This window comes from Oreochromis niloticus, linkage group LG9 (genome assembly GCF_001858045.2).
Source record: "Oreochromis niloticus isolate F11D_XX linkage group LG9, O_niloticus_UMD_NMBU, whole genome shotgun sequence".
NCBI lineage: Eukaryota > Metazoa > Chordata > Actinopteri > Cichliformes > Cichlidae > Oreochromis > Oreochromis niloticus.
The window spans coordinates 18,436,351-18,458,679 of NC_031974.2; the positions used below are offsets into that span (position 1 = coordinate 18,436,351).

General features: G+C 39.1%; 4 protein-coding genes across 6 annotated transcripts; 1 reads left to right on the forward strand and 3 right to left on the reverse strand.

The window, feature by feature from the left end:
- Window positions 1-2,985: 2,985 nt before the first annotated feature.
- fam162a (family with sequence similarity 162 member A) lies at window positions 2,986-6,558 on the reverse strand. Of its 2 annotated transcripts, none has more exons than XM_019363117.2 (5): window positions 6,333-6,558; window positions 5,165-5,324; window positions 4,683-4,794; window positions 4,054-4,162; window positions 2,986-3,639 (listed from the first exon to the last, which is right to left on the reverse strand). In XM_019363117.2, the coding sequence occupies exons 2-5, from the start codon at window positions 5,310-5,312 to the stop codon at window positions 3,523-3,525; spliced, it is 486 nt and encodes a 161-aa protein (XP_019218662.1). In that variant the 5' UTR covers window positions 5,313-5,324; window positions 6,333-6,558; the 3' UTR covers window positions 2,986-3,522. The 2 variants fall into 2 exon arrangements, with proteins under 2 accessions (XP_019218662.1, XP_003439238.1); XM_003439190.5 differs by having other exon boundaries at window positions 3,268-3,639; window positions 5,226-5,324; window positions 6,333-6,538.
- A 260-nt stretch (window positions 6,559-6,818) lies between these two features.
- On the forward strand, window positions 6,819-11,481 carry mix23 (mitochondrial matrix import factor 23). 2 transcript variants are annotated; one of them, XM_013277468.3, is made up of 5 exons: window positions 6,819-6,951; window positions 8,392-8,517; window positions 9,494-9,640; window positions 10,311-10,370; window positions 10,471-11,481. In XM_013277468.3, exons 1-5 carry the CDS (start codon window positions 6,901-6,903, stop codon window positions 10,519-10,521), a joined length of 435 nt encoding a protein of 144 aa, XP_013132922.1. In that variant the 5' UTR covers window positions 6,819-6,900; the 3' UTR covers window positions 10,522-11,481. The 2 variants fall into 2 exon arrangements, with proteins under 2 accessions (XP_013132922.1, XP_013132924.1); XM_013277470.3 differs by lacking the exon at window positions 6,819-6,951 and adding an exon at window positions 6,987-7,138.
- A 3,736-nt stretch (window positions 11,482-15,217) lies between these two features.
- On the reverse strand, window positions 15,218-16,059 carry LOC100708320 (cystatin-A1). The gene is made up of 3 exons (XM_003439314.4): window positions 15,903-16,059; window positions 15,697-15,798; window positions 15,218-15,552 (listed from the first exon to the last, which is right to left on the reverse strand). Exons 1-3 carry the CDS (start codon window positions 15,975-15,977, stop codon window positions 15,424-15,426), a joined length of 306 nt encoding a protein of 101 aa, XP_003439362.1. The 5' UTR covers window positions 15,978-16,059; the 3' UTR covers window positions 15,218-15,423.
- A 4,529-nt stretch (window positions 16,060-20,588) lies between these two features.
- LOC100697579 (cystatin-B-like) lies at window positions 20,589-21,428 on the reverse strand. The gene is made up of 3 exons (XM_003439188.2): window positions 21,297-21,428; window positions 21,091-21,192; window positions 20,589-20,919 (listed from the first exon to the last, which is right to left on the reverse strand). Exons 1-3 carry the CDS (start codon window positions 21,369-21,371, stop codon window positions 20,791-20,793), a joined length of 306 nt encoding a protein of 101 aa, XP_003439236.1. The 5' UTR covers window positions 21,372-21,428; the 3' UTR covers window positions 20,589-20,790.
- Between the last annotated feature and the right edge of the window lie 901 nt (window positions 21,429-22,329).

Consider the following 22,329-nt stretch of genomic DNA (forward strand, 5'->3'; position numbering starts at 1 on the left):
GCATGCCCCATCATCTGGGAATGAATGGAGATCCCCCAGGATGGTGTGCTGGTGGATCCTGGTGGAATTATGGCACCAGTTTAGGTCAGGTGAATCAGGGGGAGCGAGTTTATGGTACCAATCCGTTCATTCACTAGGAACTGCCTGTATGCTCTCGCCTCATGAATCCAGGTGTTGTTATGCACCAGGGTGGACCCAGGATCCACAGCACCAGTGTAGGCTCTGAAAACAACCCCCTGAAACCTAATGGCAGTCAGGGTGTTGTTGCCTAGTCTGTAGAGGTCTGTGCCTCCCTCCATGGATATGCCTCCCCAGACCATCACTGACCCACCACCAAAATGGTCATCTGAACAGTGTTACAGACAGTATAATGTTCTCCACTGCTTATCCAGACCCTTTCAAGTCTGTCACATATGCTCAGGGTGAATCTGCTCTTATCTGTAAAAATCACAGGTCGCCAGTGGTGGACCTGGAAATTCCAGTATTTTACAGTGAATGCCAGTTGGGCTCCATGGTGGTAGGCAGTGAGGACCGGGGCTAATAGAGGATATCGGGGCCTCAGGCCATGCTAATCAAGTCTGTAGGCGTTTATCAATATGCGTACTTGTGCGTACTTGCGTTCTCGTGTACTCGTGATACGTCATCAGTCGGAGACCAAGTACTGTTCCAATTCGAAGTACGCATCACGCCGAGAACGCGAAAAAGTCCCGGATGTGTTCTCGATCCGCCCATTTTATCGAGCATGCATCGATGTAGACTTGGGACAGCTATGTATCCCAGAATGCATTTCGTCCAAAACTCAACAGCGGACTCCCGGCACATCGTCCCCCCCCCCCCCCGCTCGCGGACTTCTCACTACTCAGGTTAAAGAAACCCCAGCAGCTGTCTATAGTATTGAGTGTCCACTAGAATAGAAATAAAAGCGTTCTAACATCTCACCTGCTTGTTTTTATTAAGGTATGTACACGTATGTACATGTACACTATTTTTATTATTAGAGGTTTCACTAGTGCGGTTAAAAATGATATATAAGTCACTTAGATCACTTCTAAATGTTAATGTTTGGTTTATTTCAGTGTGTTATTTGTTCCTGAGTAAACCGGTTTGGCTGTGATTAAAGTTAAGCTTCATAACATGTTACTCACAGTTACATTAAGAGGGGACGGCAGTAAAAACTCCGGACCTGTGACATCATCACCTATGCTGGTGTTCCGACTGTACAAATCACGAGTCCGTGCTCGCGTACTTGAGAATTGAGAAACGGCCCACGAGTCCGTGCTCGCGTTCTCGGCGGGTACGTACTCCCGTGCGTTCTCGGCGAGTACGTACTCACCGAGAACGCGAGTACGTACTCGCGTACTTGGGCATTGATAAACGGCCTCACACTAGTCTGCTGGAGGGCATTTTGTAGCTCTGGCACTACTCACCCCGTCCCTCTTTGCACAAAGGAGCAGATGCTGGTCCTGCTGATGGGTTCAGGACCTTCTACGGCCCTGTCCAGTTCTCCTAGAGTACCTGCTTGTCTCCTGGAATCTTCTCCATGTTCTTGGCTGTGGTGGGAGATCCAGCAAACTTAGCAATGGCACGTATTGATGTGCCATCCTGGAATTGGACTACCTGTGCACCCCCTCTTGCGTCCAGGTATCACCTCATGCTAACAGTACTTAAAATGAACATTAAAACTCAGTTTTTTACCTTTACTCACAAAGGGTTAAAAAGAGAATGCCCACAATTTAGGCTTTTTGAATGCAGGATATTTTATTAAAGTAGTTTAGCAGAAGCAAAGCAAAGGCCAAACACAAATACGACCTATCTTAATGACCTATTCTGAGCTAATGTTGATTTAGTTCTACTCTGTGAGCGAGATTGGAGAGAATGACCACACCTTGACCACCGACACACTTATCTCTTCTGTGTAGGTATATAACCCAATGGGAGAGAAGCAGAGTCCAAATCCTGTTGAATTTATAATCTAATGCAGGAAAATGAGCAGAGAAAAAGTCAAAAATTATAAATCCAATTAGTGTCTCCACACTGGTTGCTCTTCTGGCATTATTTCTTATAATTTCTAACTGCGGACCACCAAAGCCAAATCTTCAGATTTCTTATGCTCATCGGAAGAACCAACCCCGAATGTTCCCAGGTGCCCTCTTTTACACTCATTTGCATCCCCTTCTCTCTCTGGTTATCCCATCAATGTTGACATATAATCACCTCATGTCTAGCAACACCTTATCCTCCCTCTTTTTCACAGACATGATTGAAAACCAAGTTTAATCTTTAAACCAGCACTTTTCATATTCAAAACTGTTTATTAATCATAACACATCCAATTTCTTTTATTCAATCATATATGTTAAAACAAACAAAAGAAACCTCAACCCCTCTGCTTAGTCATTCTGACTGAGCGCTACAGACAAGCTCTGGGCCGTTTGCCATGTTTACATTCCCCGCATGTGCAAAAACCACTCGCAGCACAGAATCACATGCATGCACCCACACACACACCAATCGCAGTAAAAGGTAAGGGCAGTTAGAATAATTTTGTCGCCCAAACTTTTATTGTTAATCAAAGATTTACTATTGGCAAAAGCACATACAGCTAAACTGTATTATAGCACCCTGTATCACTTCACCCATTAAAAAGTTAAAAAAGATAAGACCTTTTACCTCCCATCCGATATAATGAGAGGTAAGCCAGGGGAAATCAATCTATTTCAATCCCACCTTTCTCACCATGCAATATGCTGATTAAAAAGTGGTCCTTTAAGTTTTTTCCAGCAGTATAGTTCGTGACGATATTGCAGGGAAAATAAAATACTGTATTATCCAAATTACCCTCCCAAACTTTAGTAGAGATAGCTGCAATAAATAAATGAAGGCAGGAGGTATTCAATGGTGCATATTTCCTGAAATAAGCCTTCCAATAGCCTTGGAAGGTGTCCACATGTGCCCAAACCAGGGGTCATTAAATGAGACTGCACATTTTTATAGAAGAACTGCTTTATTGCACTAGTTTTGGTGCTCACCACATACAAACACAGATGGCACATCATAGTGGCCATGAAATAAGAAGCCCAGTTAGAGGGGCCCACTGCACAGGTGAACAAGTCACATCCAATCAGCTACTTAATGTTCCACAAAAAGGGGAAAGAATGTTTTCACAAGGCATAAATGCACATTGCAGCAATAGTAAACCCTCCACTGGTCTGAGACAACCAAATGGCACTACCAAAATAATGGTTTGTGCCATTAATCAAGTGCCACTTTATAACCCTGTTATTTATATACATTCACTAAGTAGATACATTTTGCATTAGGTACTAAATTATTTCAAACTATTGTTAAGGCCAATTTCCTAGTTGCAAAAGCACTACTCAGAATTTACTGCTGATATTTTTTTGGTTGCACTACACCTCCAAACGGTGGGACTGGAGAAGTTGTGGTATACACAGAAAGTGAGACGCTATTGGCTTGGGTTTGAGAATAAATCATGAGCGTGTCTGAACGAATCATCTTCCATCACTGAGCCTTGTCAGACAGGGCAACAGCACTGTCACTTGGTTTCTTGAGTTCTTCCCTCCATCTGGCTTTCTTCTCGATGTTTAGTGCCGTCAGGGTCTCATTCCTGGCAAGAGCCTGCAGGAAAATACATGTGGCATTATTTAAATTTGAATGAGAATACGGAGGCAATGCATGAATCAAAGCAGTGAGAATTAAATTACTCACTAATTATTAAAATTCTTGCAGGGGACTTAAAATTGTGATACATTTTCCACTTTGATATCCTGCTATTTTTAAACATAGGTTGAAATGTCACAGTGGGAACTTTGGGACATTTTGTGACGAAACTTTTAATTGCAAGTCATTGCTCTGTTTATTCATAACATGACGTACATGAGCCTATGTGAACAGGCAGGATTAAACCTGCTCTTTCACATTACTGGATAGCAGTGATGACATGTCTGTCCTTGTTGACAGTTACCGGAGTTGAAAAGAGAGAGAGAGGAAAAAAAAAAAAGTTTCACGCAAGACTCATTCATCCATTGTTACCCTTTTGCCCATGAACACCATAATCATACAGGCTCCTATCGTGGCAGCCATCATCACGTAGGCAGCCTTTACTCTGATTTTGTTTCTGGCAGCGTCAATCATCTCAAACCTGTAGAAGAAGCACACGTACACATGAAAACTCATTAGGAAATGTTTTCTTGGCTCAAAAGTAGGCTTGAAACATGAGAAGACCTCAGCATTTAATCTTGTTATTGTTATTGAGGATCAGCGCAGTAGCACGATATTTACAGGGCCTTTTGTTCCAGTTATAGCAGCATTGTTGACTGTCAGCAGATATTCAGTCCTTCACACATTTTGCTTTGTTTTGGATACTGGGGCTTTTGAGTACAGGACATAGGAGGGCTTCTGTTTATAAGCTTGCCATGCAGGTCTTTACATCGCAGCAGCAGATCAGATGTGATCTCCGCCCCGATGCCAAGATAATCCTCTCCAGTCACCAATAGAGGGCTTGTTTGAACTGCAGCTGTCCGAGGACCAGCTACACGCTGTGCCGCCGCTCATCCTGTTAGCTAGCCCTGTTCCTGTGATGCAACTTAACTGAATGTGACAGAGGCAGTTGGACTGCAGTGTGCCGGGAGGTCTGGTATAAACAGGAAAAGGCTACTTACGACACAGTCTCTGGTATCTGGTCTGCTGACTTGAAGCGCCCTGACCAGATCAGCATCTTCTTGTCCATATCTGAGGGCCTGTAGCCTGGGACTCTGAATGCAGGACGTGGCTCTGTGTGAATTAACAAAGCATGCATTATAATGAAGCCTGCAACTCCACGTGCTTCCTGAACAAAAAGCCAGAGATTCACATCGTGACCTGCACACTGCGACCTCACTTCCTGTGTCCCTCTTAGTCTTTTGGGATTTAAAAAATTCACACACTTAGCCATCACAAATACCCTGCAACGCACAAAGTCAACATTTTTAGAATACTATTACATCACTATGAGTGTAGCATTTTCCATATTAAAGTCATGCCACACATTTTTATGAAAACATAGAAGTTCAAGTTCAAACTTAGAAGACGGTATTTAGTTTTTTTCAGGTTTATCAGTAAATATTGTGCATTGTCTTATGATGACTTTTGAACTAGGCCTTACTTTTTGGGGTTGTACAGATGAGACAAAGGGGTGGGCAGCTTATCTGCTGTTCAAACCCTACCATGTGCTGGTGCTGCAGGTGAGGCCTCCGCTTTGGTAGCCTGCAGTTTATTGCACATCCCTCTGTGGCTCCATGTCTGAATGACATGTCTCCTCTGACCTGTTTAGATACAGAACAATGTGTGTATTACCTGCACTAGTATCACATCGAGTAAAGCAGGAAGTCACATTAGTGACGATAGAACTAGCTGATGCTACTGAAAAAAGAAATTAAACAGTTAAAACAAGAAATTTAGTAACGTGTTGCAACAACTAATTAATCACCCAATTACAACTTTAGCATTACAAATTTGAGAACAGCCCTTAAAAGGCTCAAAATTAAATTACGTTCTTTAATTACGCTGGGGCAAAATGCCAAGGAAAAGAGAATAAACGAATATTATGAGAATCATTTAGCGTTGAATCTGAATTATTCAAACGAATTTGCTATTGCGCAATGTCAGTATTACTTTTTATCCTAACTTAACCTCATTTTTATTCATTTATTTTTACAATTCTGTTTTGCACTGTCTCAAAGTCCTCATTATACGTCTGTAGCACTTTAACTAAGCTGTGTATTTATTGTATACCGTTATTCTTTATCCTCCTGATATAAAAGCAATTTTCTTTGTGGGCTCAATAAAGTATCTATATCTAAAGCTCTAAATTGGACACAAGTGACAACTACATGACACAAAACAGAAATCATCACACCTGAAGGGGCTAAAACTGAGAAGTGTTTAATTTTACAAAAAACAAACAAACACGACTACGAACATCTTCAATTAAAGACACTGTTCATACCAAGTAGGAGTGCCTGGTTAACCAGGCCTGAATAGCGTATAATGATAATAAAACAAGTTAACTAGGCCAAATGTTTTTAATGGGATAATTTACCGAGACACCACGCACCAATTTCACAAATTGCTTTTACTGCCACAAGTAGACAGGAAATACCATTCCAACAAATGCAAGACCTCGAAAAAGCATCAAACATTTATTTATAACAGAGTCCAGAACTAACTTACAGCTGATTTTATAACCAAATAACATCAACAAGCATCAGAGAGAGTATTCAAGCGAGTTATTACGCAACGAAAACATAGAAATTCAAGTCAGCTATACGAACCGAGGAGGCTGCCGATGGAAAGGCGGGATCTGATGAAATTCATGCTTTTGCTGATTGAATACACAAAGTCCAGTGTCTCTAAAAAACCATTAAAGTGCGCTGGAAATCTGTCAGTCCCTCCTCAGCTGCTGAATGTCAAACAGCTAGCTAACAGGACCCGTAAGATAGGACGCTGTGTCGTATGACTGATCAAAAGAAACAAGCTAGGGCCCGTATTTATGCCGTTTGGACAGCGTCCACCCTCTGTGGCTGTGGTGGGGGCTTTGCTTTCGCTAGGTTGTGGTTTAATTATTAGGAATCACAAACAGGGCTGCTGGGAGTTAAGCTAAAGTTAAGAAGAACAAGTGGAAAACGTATTAGTAAAAATGGTGTTATTCACTATACTTGTATTTTTATTTATTTTAATATATTCACTTTGCGTTAATACGTGCGGCAGATGGTAATTTGTGAATGCGGCAAAAACAAATAAATAACCTATAGGCATTATTAAAGCCTTTCCGTGCAGGCACTTTCTTGGACAGCCACCTCCACCACCGGTGATCCTGGTGAAGGACCCGTGCAGTCCACTATGGCGGCGCCCGGTGGAAGTTTAAACTGTGAGGACTATTCAATGTTTCAGGTAACGTTAACGACTGATTAATTGTTCCGTGAAGGCCGATCACGCACCGACGGCCAGTCGAATCACCGCCTCCCCCGCAGTTCGCTTGCCGCGCTGTTTATTTTGCGCGAGAGCCGATGAATTGGTGACCCTCCTGATTACTAAAGACCTGCACGAGTTCAAGGAGGCACAGTGCTCAGAGCTTTCAGTATGTGGATCAGCAAACCCGTGCAGCCTTTCATAACTGACTCTCTAAACTGCCATAATTTATTTATAGATGTCATGGTTTGGTTTATTGTGTTATTTTCCAGATTTATATTTTTATGCTAGAACTTGACTGAACTCGCTTTGCATAATTCATAATTAACACACGTACATTTATTTATTCCATATAGGCTGTTTATGAGGCTTTGGGAAGTCATTTTAGCGCCTATCTCCAGGCAGCAAAAGCACTCTTTCTTCTGATTGGTCAGCCTTTGCAAGCCAGCAGAAGGGCAGCGCTTATCTTTTTATGTGCTGATGCCAGAATACACACAGCCATATCTGATTAAAAAAGGAGCCTCATACATTTCTGCTCAAAAAAAATCCCATTTTGGGGGGGGGGTACATATTTCAGATTCTTTCACTCAGAAGTCCTCTCAGAGTACGGAGTGTACTGACCAAAGCTATGCTACTTTGTTATTGGTAAACCATATGTAGAAGTAGAGTTAAATGCTGGTAGAAATTAAGGGGAAAAAGCCCTGTTTTTAGTTGCATGTAAACTTGCCTCTTATTCTAACATTAATTTTGAAGATTTAGAGGTTTGACTTCTTTTTCTAGGTGGTTTTGGAGATGATCATTCATGCCGTCAATTTGTTTGTTTGGCGAGCAAAGCATCTAAACCACAGTTAAGAAAATAAACAACAACCAATAGCAGCCTATTAGTGTGTTCCTAGAGCTGATGCAATTACCCCCCTCCCTTAACTGTCTACACTTTGCAGGCATGCTGTTCATGCAAATGCATGCAAATGACTATATAAGGAAAGCAGTGGATACAGAGCATTGTGAGCACAGAATACTACATTAATCCTTTACCCTTTTGCTAATCAAATATGTAAATTATATTTATCTCTGGGTTCAACAGGTTCAACTTTATATTAAACCTGTATTTCTTCTCTCATGGTAGCAGGCTAAAGATGTTTGGATCCCTCCTTAAAAGTATATCAGCTGCTAAATGAGCCTTGTTAATCTTGCCTGCCATCTTGCCCTCTGTTGTAAACAAGATACATAAACTTATTTCCTTAAGGAAGCAACTCGTTTTGAACCACCATTTTTGGGTGGGGAGTACAGCCGATCAGATTTAAATCTGACTCCATCTTAATGAGACAAAAGACAGCATATCGTGTTACAAATGTATTTAGTTTAGTTTTAGTTGATGTAAAGCTGCTGACTCTCTTTGTGTACTTCTGTGTGTTATTTCAGGAGGTACTGAAGGTGATGCGCACTATAGACGACCGCATCGTCCATGCCCTGAACACCACCGTGCCCACAGTCTCCTTCTCAGGCAAAGTGGATGCCACACAAACCTGCAAACAGCTCTATGAATCTGTGAGTGTGACCACCAGGTCTCACCACGTTGTGAATTCAAATTCCCATTATTGTCATTGCCACAAAAACAACAAAAAGGTTACCACAGCAATAAAGAATAAATAAATGGCATATTTTAAACAGTGAACTTAATACCTGGCAGTTTGGTTATGTAACGCAATGCAATGCCAGGGAGAGGTTCAAAGGGGACCTGTTAAGAAGTCTGTCTAACATCAAGTGTCCGGGAAACAATTTCAAGCAGCCTCTTTAAACTTGCCTTAAATCTTCACATAGAGTCAGGGACGAACTGATTCAAATTCAGTCTTTTAAGTTCAGTTTCATTTCACAAAACAGCGTTCACCTCAAGGAAAAGAGACCACAATATTAGAGAGAACCCCAATAATCAGATGATCCCCTGTGAGCAAGCACCTGGCATGAAAGAACTCCAGTAAAGTAAAATGACGCTGAGGGAGGTGTGGCCCTCTACTGCAATTGTGGTGATAAGCCAAAGGTTACTGTAGCTTGACAAAACTTAACAATTCATACTCTAATTATGACAGTTTCCAAATTTTGGATAAAATTGTCAACTAATGATATTTTTGTATCCAAAAAAGTCAACGATCACAAACAATATGGCAACATAAGGGTCTACACAGACTTTTCTGGCCAGCGTTCAGTGCCATAAAACTCAGGGAGAGAGCTTGACACCATAATCCACATGTTGGCGAATGCTGAACTAGTCATAGCTGCTTACTTTGGAAATGCTGTGCTGCCGGGTATATGTGTGTGAAGCATCCCTGTTTCAGAACTGGTGCGTGTTTCGCAGGGTCATCCATATCTGAATAATTGTCTTGTGTCAGAATCGGCTGTTGTCCTCCAAAGTCTTCGCTGCAGGAGCCATAAGAGTCTGAACAGACATGAAAGCTGGCATGAAGTCTGTGAAGGCGTACAGAAATATTAATGTTGTGTGTGTTTATGTGTATGTGTTTTCTTACAGATGATGGAGGCTCATCTGAGCAGAGACAAAGCTATCAAGGCTTGTATAGCTCAAACATCAGAGGTGGTGGGACAGCTGCGGGAGCAAAGAGCAAAGGACAATGAAAACATGGCACTAATCAAACAGCTCAGGAAGGAGCAAACCAAAGTAAGTCCTGTCTATAAAAATTCCATGTCCTTTTTTTTTTTTTTTTACATTCTTAAAGCAGTTTTCTTATCATGTTTTTTTTTTTTGTTTTTTTTTTCAAAAGGATGAGTGGATTTGTATTTGTAGAGCTCCAAGCATATAAAGAGCAATCCACTAGATTTATACATGAAGTTTAGCTTGCTTTTCTAAAACAAAGTCTGCATTTCTAACTGCAAGGAAGTCTGCCTCCAATCTTATTCGGTTGCATTATGGGAGATGTAGGATTCTGTGTTTCTGCAGTTTTTGACCATAATGAGGAATACAAATAAGGATCTGTCACTTTGTGTTGCTTCATTGTTAACTCTGTCTCTTGTAGGTTTAGCAGCTATAGCCACTGAATCCACGGTGGATGCCTTTAATTTAGTTTTCCTGTGCTGTGAGGATCATAAATGAATTGTAAATGAATATCTTAAACTTGCAAAAAGCTTCAAATTTGAAATGGTAAACTTAAAAATACAGAACAAACCTTCTGTAACTGACTGAACCTGCAGGGCTAAATGCATCAAGTAACTACTGAGGAAATCTAATCCTTCTCTTTTTTTATTTTTTAAAATTTGAATAAACAGACCCTGTTATCTTATTAGAGCAAAATAATAATAGAGATACTTTGGTTTTTTTCCCCTGTCCCCAGTTAAAGCTGATGCAGTCAGAGCTGAACGTTGAAGAAGTTGTAAATGACAGAAGTCTGAAGGTACTGTTTGCTCGCTGTTCTCATCACTGACTCGTCCTACAGTCACACATAAATGAGCCGTCGTTATCGTGTGTTACTAACTGACGTTTCCTCGGTTCAGGTTTTCAACGAAAGGTGCAGAATCCACTACACGCCTCCGAAGGTGAAATGAAGTCCTGCTTCATGAAAGGAGCTCTTTCACTCGAGGTTTAAATCCAGGCTGGAGCTGAAACTGTGAACTGTTGCTGAGTCCTCGCTGCAGGCTGTTCACCACCCAGACATCTCCGACCTCTTCCCCGACACACAAATATATTCCGGTGTCATTACTGTGTTAATTTACCACCGTTGTAAAACAGTCACCTGTGTGCTTCTCCCAAGACAAAAATATTGTACAAAAAGAGTTTTTTAAAAACGGAGTCAAATGGTTGTCTGAGTTTGAAATCATTTGTAGACCTTAGACGTCCTTTTTACATGTATTGAATTCAAATGTTTACTATGCACTGTCTTCATCAGGAATCGGTTCAACAACTGTTGGGTTGTTCATCAGTCCATCCCTCACGATGAGATTTACAAGCTTTGATCATTCCTCAAGTTTTCATACAGTGTCAAATATCTGTCTGTCCAAAAATTTGATTTGGTACCAAGCACCAGCAAAAAGAACGACACTTCCATTAGCCTCAAGTGTACCTTATAAGAAATCGCCAATCCTCCAAACTAAGTCGTCTTTGTTAAACGTGGTCTGTTGTACTTGCTTAACAACAGGAGCTGTATTCACTACGTACGTTGGTATTTTACTTTTGAGTGCTTCTGACTTGATCTGATCATTTTCTCTGTTTATCAGAGATGTAAAGATCTCTCAATAAGGAAAGGACGAAAACTTCTATTTCACAGAGGAAATGTGACTGATCCTGATGTCATGGCTGACACGTTCTATCACTATAACGTTTCCTGACTGAAAAAACAGAAGCACTGCAGCGGTCTATCTCAGCCTCCTGTCAGCAGAGTGATCACACAAGTCCAGTACTCGCAGTTCATTTCATTTCCACTGGAGGGCCCCACCTGATCACAAATGGGTATTAATAGTATTAATTATTGTTGGTTTAATAAAAGCTGAGTCTTCCTCCTCTTAAAATACTTGAGTAGATTTTTTTTTTTCTAAAATTTCCACCATTAGAAATAAAGCAAGCAAATATATTTACTCCTGTGAGCTGTGTTTTCAAACATTTTTAGGCTGATGCAGATATTTCTTGAAACTTTTCTTACTTTTATGAACATAAATTCTCAAATTTCCTTTGACCAAACCACACAGATGATAAACACAGCCGGTTATAAATAAAAACATTGTGATGTATTTTAAAAAGCTTGCAGAGAAGTCATAAACATTTACTGAAGGTACTGGGATTGTCATTCCATGCTTCTGTAATGAGAGGCATGGGTGTCTTCCTTTTTTCTGATTGTTTATGACCTAATATGAAAATATAAACTCAAGTTTCTCCAGTACTTGATGGGTGGAGCTATATGTTCCAGCTTACACTGTGGCACTTCTCAAAAATTATAATTGTGCAATTCAGAGGTTGCAGACAAACAAACAGATATGCATGGACATAGCAGGTTTCCCTGTTGCTCTTGATCGAGTTCATATCAAAATCTTAAAAGGTTAAAGGTCAGATTTACTAAGCAGGCAAAATAAGCATGAAGTTGCGATTACAAAAATGCACCTTCATGCTTACTTACAGTCTGTCTGTTGTCACCCAGTCAAAGCTACATACAGTTTGATTTGTCAGTTCAGCTTTTAAGTGGTTTTCAGCACAGTCACATGTTGCTGTGATAATTTTTTGTCATAACAGCTCCTTCTGGGTCATGTTTGTTCTTCTTGTTTTTGCTGTTTTTTCATGATTTAAATGGAACATAACAATTTAGAGTAGACTTATTTTCTACGTAAAATCCATCGACCCATCAGCTCTCTCTAAAAGCATCAACTATTTTATATTTCGGAAACACCTCATCATTTTTATCACACATTTATGTCATATCTTTTATTGAAAAAATATGTATTATAGAAAGTGTTGAAAGACAATGCCATACCCATACAACACGAGCCCATAGGGAAAAATATTGAAGACCAATAGGGAGGCAAAGTTTAAACCACAGCTCTTTTTCAAATCGATCATATTCATGTCTTGTTTTTACCATATTATAAAAAGCCTATTCAATAAGGAGTGGGATCCTTTCTTTGTCCCCTGGCCAACCGGAGATCCATGGAGCCATGTAAAACTAACTTGAAGAGTTTATTCAATTCAATTTTATTTATACAGCACAAAATCACAACAACAGTCGAATCAAAGTGCTTTATATTGTAAGGTAGACCCTACAATAATACATACAGAGAAAAACCCAACAGTCATATGACCCCCTATGAGCAAGCGACAGTGCGAAGGAAAAACTCAATTTTAACAGGAAGAAACCTCCAGCAGAACCAGGTTCAGGGAGGGGCGGGGCCATCTGCTGTGACCGGTTGGGGTTGAGTGAAGGAAGACAGGACAAAAGACATGCTGTGGAAGAGTGACAGAGATTAATAACAAGTATGATTCAGTGCAGAGAGGTCTATTAACACATAGTGAGTGAGAAAGGTGACTCAATGAGAAATACTCACTACATCATGGGAATCCCCCAGCAGGCTACACCCATTGCAGCATAACTAAGGGAGGATTCAGGGTCACCTGGTCCAGCCCAAACTATATGCTTTAGCAAAAAGGAAAGTTTTAAGCCTAATCTTAAAAGTAGAGATAGTGTCTGTCTCCCGAATCCAAACTGGAAGCTGGTTCCACAGAAGAGGGCCCTGAAAACTGAAGGCTCTGCCTCCCATTCTACTTTTAAATACTCTAGGAACAACAAGTAAGCCTGCAGTGTGAGAGCAAAGGTCTCTAATAGGGTGATATGGCACTACAAGGTCATTAAGATAAGATGGGGCCTGATTATTTAATACATTGCAGGATTTTGAATTTGATTCTGGATTTAACAGGGAGCCAATGAAGGGAAGCCAATACAGGAGAAATATGCTCTCTCTTTCTAGTCCCTGATGAGAAAAAACGAACCCGACAATTACAATGTCTGTTTTTCTTAATCTACTATTGAGGATTTGCTAACTCTGTTGTAGAACTGTCATGGGAGGGTGTGGTGGGCTTGTCATTCTTTGGTATTTGTGTCGAAGAGTTTGTTCCTTGTTAAAACTTAACAAAAGTATTGAAAAAAGAGAGAAACTCCTGCAAATACATGCAGCTCATGAACTGGAATGTGACGTCTGCACATTTGAAACTTTAAACTTGATCCATTTAAACCTTAAAGCTTACTGTCCCACAGCCTGATAGAGCAGACGTGGAAATCATTTCGGTTTGTCGCAGATCAAAGTTAATTCAATTTTACTGATTAAATTTTGATGCTATTTTCTGGTCAGCTGATGGGTTAGTAGGACGAAGCTCAGAAGGCAGAGCAGGTGATCTACTGCATGGACAGGTGGTGGTGCAATCCCTGGCTGCTACAGTCTGCATGTCAAAGTTCATTGACTGTTGAGACATTGTTGATTGTTCCTTAAGTCTGCTCTTTGGGCCTGCTATTTGTCGCATTATGGCTGTGAGTTTTCTTGTTAAAGTGAAGTCCTGAAAATTAGGCAAAATAAGGTGTTTCCTGGTTAGAATGCTATAATATCCGATACTTGAAGCTTTAGAGGAAACCTGAGTTCATTTCATAGTACACTTAGCTGATAAAGTTGTACTTGGTATACGAGCAGTGCCAAGGAGGCCAGTCTTCTGGAGCTTCTGTACGTTGATAGTATGAGGGAGTTTCCTGGTATCATCTTACATCCCCTTCTTGATCTGAGAGCCCCTTTCGCCACTGATACTGTTGCGGTACCAGTGGTGCCAAACATAGTTTAATTTTGGGATGTCTTAATTAAGCAAAATTCAGACATATTAAGCTGTGCATATACTTGTCAATAAACTGTTTCTTGTTAAACTCCCAGATATTCTGATACTCGCAGTCCTACTCTGCTGATGTAAGACTGGATACAGAAAATAAAAAATGTCTCAGCCATCGTTACCTGCACTAGGGTTGGGATTTAATGGAAAAAGTCACAGGATTAATCAGCAGGCGAGATGAGAAGGCACGTCTGAGCACAGCCTGGTAGAACAACTGGTGAAAGTCGGTAATGACACTCCTTAACAAAGCTCAATCCATGAGAAAAGACTTTCTAAGAACTGGGTGTGTCAGCATAGCTTATTTAGATTCAGTGATTATATTACTGCCAGTCTGTCAGTCAGATGAAACAAAGTATAAACCTAGTACTTGGAGCCAAGCTAACATTTCTGTTTGGCTGTAGTTTAGCACAGTGATGCTAAATCATAATGCTAACAAGTCTTAGCTGAGTATGCTAGGATATGTATCAGCACTAATCAATTTGTCCTTTTTCTATTATAAACAAAGTTTTCCTCTTCAGTGCTTGCGAACTTTTACATTCAAATGAAAGTAATTTAATTAATTTATTAGTTTTCGTTTTTGGGCTGAAGAATGGAGCTCACTGAAATCGGAGATACCATTTTTAATTTGACAAGGACATTGTATCAGTATTGCCCATCAGGCAATGCTCTGACACTTTGTTTTTCTCCAAGTGAGGAGATTTTATAAATATGTATATAGATACACACACACACAGACACACAAGCGCACATACTTGTTATCTCAGCTGAAATAAACTTACCTCCTCTTATTCAAATATTAAGTGAACCTCACTTAGTATTTGAATTAAGACTCATTCCACATTTTTTACTGGTTGCAAGTGATTTATTTACATGATAAATGACAAACAGATTATCCCAATGAATGTTATTTTATTAAATATTTGTGAAATTATTCATTCACCTTCATTCAGTTATAAAGTAAACATTGTATTAGCTGTTTTAATTACTGTAAATATAAAGTTATTCTATGCATAACATTCGACTTCAAAGGAATATGGATGTGTGAAGTTCTTTAAACACAACAAATGCACATTTTTAAAGGGAGCTGAAACAAGCTCACATTAGAAAGGTAAAAGGGGATCGTCTTTGTGGTGATGCTCTTGTACTCGAGTCAGGACGGCATTTCCTCCTTCAAATGGAAGCTTTCTCCACACCAGCAGATGAAGGTAACTGGTTCCTCCAGCATGAACCTGCAGTGGAGAGAAGTGAAAACCACACTGTGTTCAACACTGAGGCTCAATGTAACAGGTCTGTCCAGAAATAGCTTTTCTTTTCTGATTTTTCTTCAGGATGATGTGAAGAACATGTATAATGAATATGACAGTAATATTTACCTTGATGAGATAGTTTGTTCCTGCCACCACCTGACTCCTGTACTTAAGAGCAAGGAATTCCACATATTTCTTATTTGTCTTTTGCTCTGCTTGGCTCTTGACCTTTGTTTGAATAAAATAAAATTTGATATGAATCCAGACTGAAATTCAGAGTAAAGAGTTTTGTGTGTAGAGACTGCGAAAAATTAAAGTAGACTGAAGCTCACCTCATTACAGATCTTCCGGATTTCTGGAGTGGCAGGCATCGTCTCTGTGAATCCTCCACTTAACACTTTAGCCATTCTGAAGGTTTGTTCAAATAAACAGAGATGTGAACGTTTGCCTTTAGGTGTTTCTGATGTGTCAGTACAGGTGGTTCACACACATATTTATACTGTATAACATCCCTGGAAAGGGTGGAGCATTTTAAGACTGAGTCATCAAAATGTTTAAGTTTTTTTCCCCTCAAAACCTTGTTGAGTTTGGAAAGAGTTCTGCAACAATGTAGGCCTAATGTATAGAAATATTTCAGAAACAAAATGAAATGTGAAAAATGGTTTTGAAACTTTATAGAAAATAACACTTGTTAAACTGTATTCTTCAGAAAACAGGCAAAGGAAATATAAACAATCTGATAACACAGCTGCAACTACTGTATAGTCCAGTAAAGTCACACTACTTACATTCAGCAACCTTTTTATTAGGTACGCCATTCCACTGCTTGTCAGAGGAATCAGCCTTTTACATCAGGAGCAACTCAAAGGCATGTAGACATGGCTAAGACAGCCGGCTGAAGGTTAAACTGAACACCAGAATAAGGAAGAAGGTGACTAAGTATGACATCGTCATTGATGTCAGAAGGGTGTGAATATGGTAAATGGCGCTTTACTTAGTCCCTAAGGACCCCAAAGCGCTTTGCACTACATTCAGTCATTCACCCATTCACACACTGGTGATGGCAAACTACATTGTAGCCACAGCTGCCCTGGGGCGCACTGACAGAGGCGAGGCTGCCAGACACTGGCGCCACCGGGCCCTCTGACCACCACCAGTAGGCAATGGGTGAAGTGTCTTGCCCAAGGACACAACGACCGAGACTGTCGGAGCCGGGGCTCGAACCAGCAACCTTCCGATTACAAGGCGAACTGCCAACTCTTGAGCCACGATCACCCCTATAATATTTCAGTCATTGTTGATTTACTAGGATTGTGTGCAGGAAAGTACAACCATCTCCTGGGTTTACAGGGAATGGTCTGAAATGAGAAAATATGAGAGGAGAATGGACAGTTCGGACTATTTCAAGCTCATAGGAAGGCAACAGTAACTCAAGTAACCACTCATTACAAAAAAGGGTATGCAGAACAGCATCCCTGAAAGCACAAGACATCTGACCTTGAAGGAGATGGGGTAGCACAATGGAAGACCACACTGGGGGTCACACCTGTCAGCCAAGGGCAGGAAACTCGGGCTACTTTTTGCACAGACTCATCAAAACATTTTACTTAAATGGCCTCCAAAGTCACCAGATCTCAGTCCAGTAGAGCATCCTTGGGATGTGCGTGAAAGGAAAATTTGGATTAACAGCCGTGACACAGCTCGAATTCTCGAATTGTGATTGAAAAAAGTACAAACTGTTCTGATGATCTGTCAGATTGAGAAGTATATGTATAAGGTAAGCGAGCCTTTTAAGGGCAACATGGCTTTTGTTTGCTCATTGTTATTTCAGTAAAATTTGAACACCCCAGTATGATACTTCCTTGTGTAGGCTCAAATTGATGTTTGAACGCTTGTGGTGATGTAAAATAAAAAAGACATTCAACCTAAAGTAGCAAACCTGTTTTAAAAATGTAAGGAATACAAACTACACATATTTATATTGTGTAGGCAGTAAAAGTAAAAAGTAGTCTGAAAAATAAATACTCAAGTAAAGGACAAAAACCTGAAAATTAATACAGTAACCAAATACTTATCATCTGTCTGCGTGTCTCAGTTGTTTAATCCCAGGTGGTTATCACATATATTTATGCTGTAAGCACTGAAAACTTACCAGAAGGTGGCACCAGTTCCTGAAGAGTGAAGCTACATGCAAAGGTTGCCCTCACGTCATGATGTCGCTTGTTGATGAATTTCTCTCCAAATTTGAGCTTACACTAAGACAGTTGTCAAAAATAATAATTGTGCAGTTCAAAGGTTGCAGACAAACAAATGGATATTCACAGACATACCAGGTTTTCTTGTTGCTGTTGATAAAATTGATATAAAAATCTCAAAAGATTTACAGATTTTAGGTGCAACAACAATGTGAAGCTGCAGTTGCAAAAATGCAACTTTACACTTATTAACAGTCTGTCTGTTATCACCCTGTCAAACCTGCCTTGTTTGTGTTTTTTAATGAGAACTCTTGTTTTTGCTCATGACTTAATAGAGATATACACATTTAGGTGAGTCAGTGTTTTCTATGTAAACTCCATATTCACTTCTTCTTTTTATTTCATTTATTCTCTTACAACATTGTTCATTCCATTTCATTCATTGCTAAGTGTTACAATGTCTCAGTAGCTATAGATTTAAAATAACTTATAACATAAATATTATCAAATTTGAATATTTGATTAATTTACATGGAAAGCAGCCTAAAGGCACAGGGCAATCTAAACAAGTTAGATTAAAAAGTGCCAATTTGATCATCTTTACTGTGACCTTCTCTTACTCAAACAAGTTCAGTCTCCCCACCGTTGGACACAAGTTGTTGAAGAATATTCAGATGATCATAAACCTGCAATCAACAGAGATGAAAACTCTTCTAGTCTTTAAAAATTTTACGTGCCCGTTTCATAAGTGCATTCAGAATGTGTATTCTAAACAAGAATTAAAATTCTTTTGCCTTTGTTTGTATTGGCAACATTTGGCATTATTAATTAAACTGCCATATTAAGTAGCAAGATTTATCAGCTAGGTAAGGACTACTGCTTCATTGCTTATTAATAACAGTCTGGATAATTTCATGTATACTATAAACTACTTCAAATATTTCAAAATTGGTCTGTGATCATTTTTTTAAAAAGGTTATATAAAATAATCGAATAATTGAGTGTAAACAACTATTATTAAAGCGTATTGCACATGGCTATATACTGCCCCCTTCTGGTTATCTTACAAGCAATGTAGCATGTGGAAGCTGCATGTTGCATATAATGATGCAATGAGAATTCTTTGTAGGATACCTACCTTGTAGCACACATACGCTGGTAGGATGGGGGCAGCATGGGCGCAAGAAACTTTTTTTGTTGATGCCCATCACGCCGCCCCTACCACGATACCGCCCTGGGCAATGGCCCATGTCGCCCATATCAAAAACCACCACTGCCTCTAGTAACAGTATAATTTTACCACTCACAGACCCGACAGTGAGCAGTTCCCGTTACTCATCCAGTCTGACGAATCACTGGTTGTATTTATTGATTTCATTTAAGTAATTGTGTATTTCATGTAAATTATAGTTTTATATCTTTACAATATCTTTTATATTTATTTTATAGGTTTATATGTTGTGTTGTTGTTGCTGTTTTTTTTAAACGATAGGCGAAAAGTCTGTCAATAAAGATTGATTAATTGATATTAACATCACGGGAAAAAAATAGACTAGAATTCTTTTCTTTACAGGCTCTTGACTTAGATTTAAGGTCTCAGCAGTTCCATCACTTTAAAATGTAATTGTTCTTTTCAGTTAATAATCTAAATAGCCTTTTATCTTCCTCTTCGTTGCAACTAATCATCTAGATTTATACCTCAGCACAACAGGACTGTGAGTATTACTGCAGAATGCTTGGAAGAGTAACAAGAATCAGTTTAGAGACAAGTACTTTCTTGTGTGACGTTTCTGGTTATCTTTAGTTATCTGGGAAACTGCAAACTGACACTGTGGTGAAAAAATCTGGGGTGAAGGATTTATGACTTGTTTGAAAGACAAAAAACTTGTTGAACTAGACATGGATGATATGATCACTTCACCTCTGAATGCTGCACACAGCTAAGACAAAAAGAAATTCGGGGTAAAGGTTTCCAAGAAAAATGATACTGAGAAGCAAAGTCATATTACTGACTTTTATTCATTGTATGATTTAATGATACGTGTGCTTTTATCTTCTTCTGCACTCTATATATTTATTGGTTTATTTGTTTTTGTCATGCACTATTATTTGCATTTTTGAATAACTTATGATTAGATTTTAAAAGTAATTATGTACATGTATTCTCATCAGGTTGTCTGCTTATCTCTTCTTGTGGTCTCCAAGTCTCAGGTTTTCTCAGATCTCAGGTTTCTGTACTGTTTTTCTATGTGTCTCGTGTTCTTACATTTAGCTTTTCCGTTATAGCTTTTTGTAGTTTATCTCAGTGCCCTATCGCATTTTGTTTTGTAGTGTTTTGTGCAGCCAAAATAAAGACTCGCTCTTTGTTAAATTTCTTTCTTCCGGATCTTTACAAATCAATGCCTGTTATTGAATGAACTACTCCTACATAATGTTTATGGAACCAAAGTAGACATTTGTCATGCTTCCCTTATCTGATTTTTGCTGCATTACAAACTTCTTAAATTACCTTTATAAAGAACAACAACAACAGCAAAAAGCCCTAATTGAATGTATGCTAAATCAAATACTATTCACTTAAAGTAAATACTGCCCAGAGGGTGAACTGCCTTGGTGGAGGTTTGCATTCTCTGAGTGCTTCTTGTTTATTAAGTCACTTCCTTTCATTTTTCACACCAAGATAAACAGTATCTTGTTTGTTTTCTTTTTCCTTTCTCAATTTTTATTTTTCATTTTCCATGTCCTCTTATTGTTTGTAAGGGATTTACTCACAGTATCAGCACCAAATATGACTTCACTGTCAAGAAACTGATTAACCCAAAACATTTTATAATTTCTTTATTATTCATGTGTGAATCTATTTATTCAACTTCATCCACTTCTAAAGTATACATTGTACCATCTCTGTCTTCATTCCTGTATATGTAATCATACTCTCTGTATAACATTCAAGTTCACAGGAATATTATTACAATAAAATGATAATAACATTTTGGAGAAAGCTGAAGCAGGCTCTGTGATCACATTAGAAAGGTACAAGGGGATCGTCTTTGTGGTGATGCTCCTGTACACCAGTCACCACTTCTTGTCCTGCATTACATGGAAGCTCATGCAACACCATCAGATGAAGGTAATTGGTTCCTCCAACATGAACCTGCAGTCAAAGTGGGGAAAACCATGCTGTGTGTTCAACACTGAGGAATCTCAGATTTACATTTTAATAACACACATGGATGTCACAAATAACTCTGTCCATAAACAGTTTTTCTTCTTCTCCTTCAATGATGTGAAAAACACATGTAATGAATTTCACAGTAATAATTACCTTGATGAGATAGTTTATTCCTGCCACCACCTGACTCCTGTACTCCACAGCATGAAATTCGGCATAATTCTTCTGTGGCTCTTTTTCTACTTGGTTTTTGACCTTTGTTTAAATAAAATACAATTTACAATACAATCAGACTGAAATTCAAAGTAAAGATTTTTGTGCATAGAGACTCTGAAAAATCAAAGTAGACTGAAGCTCACATTTTCACAGATCTTCTGAGTTTGCTCATCAGCTTTCTTTGTTTTTGACCATCCTCCGCAGATCACGTCTGACATTCTGAAGGTCTGCTGAAATAAACAGAGATGTAAACGTTTGCTTTTAGGTGTCTCTGATGTTTCAATACAAGCTGCTGACACACATATTTATACTGGATAACAAACCCAGAAACAGTACGTAAAGGGTGGAGCTACCTGTGTAACCGCTGCCCTCACATCATTGTTACTCAACTGGAATATATTCCAGTTCCAGTTTACATTGGGTCACTTCTCAAAAGTTAGACTTGTGCTTTTTAAGAAAACTGCGGACACAGAAATGTATGGCATTCATAGCAGGTTTCACTGTTGTTATTAATTAAACTGCCATGTTAGATAGCAAGATTTATCAGCTAGGTAAGGACTACTGCACATTTAAGTCTGTTTTCTTTAATAGCTTTAATTTATTAAAAGAGACATTCTTTACATTTATTATTACATGATGTCTTAATAGAGTAAAGTTAAACTGCTGTTTACAGAATAAATCATCTACAGTTATAGGTTCATTCACACCTCAGTAAGACAAAAGCTGCTGTCTAGTTCATCGAGTTCTCCATCCCTGTGTTTCTTTACAGTAATGATAATTACTTTGGGTTGGATATTTATTCATTTCAATTTGTGTCACTTTTGTTATTACAGTGCATGTACAAGAGGGCAATGTTCAAACTGACAGGCAGGAGGAAGAAAAAAGACAGAAAAAAGGAGAAAGCATAATAATTTTGTAATCAAACCGTTTTATCCATTATTATTTTTCACATCAAATGAGTCACAAATTCAATGCGATGGTGCTCTAAGCAGGAAATACTGTTTGATCTGTGAGCAGAAATGTTTTCCTTTTTTGATTTATTTAATGTCGCTTCATTGTTTATTAATGCCAGTCTTCATAATTTCATATATTTATCATGGCTCAAGAGTTGGGAGTTCGCCTTGTAATCAGAAGGTTGCCGGTTCGAGCCCCGGCTCGGACAGTCTCGGTCGTTGT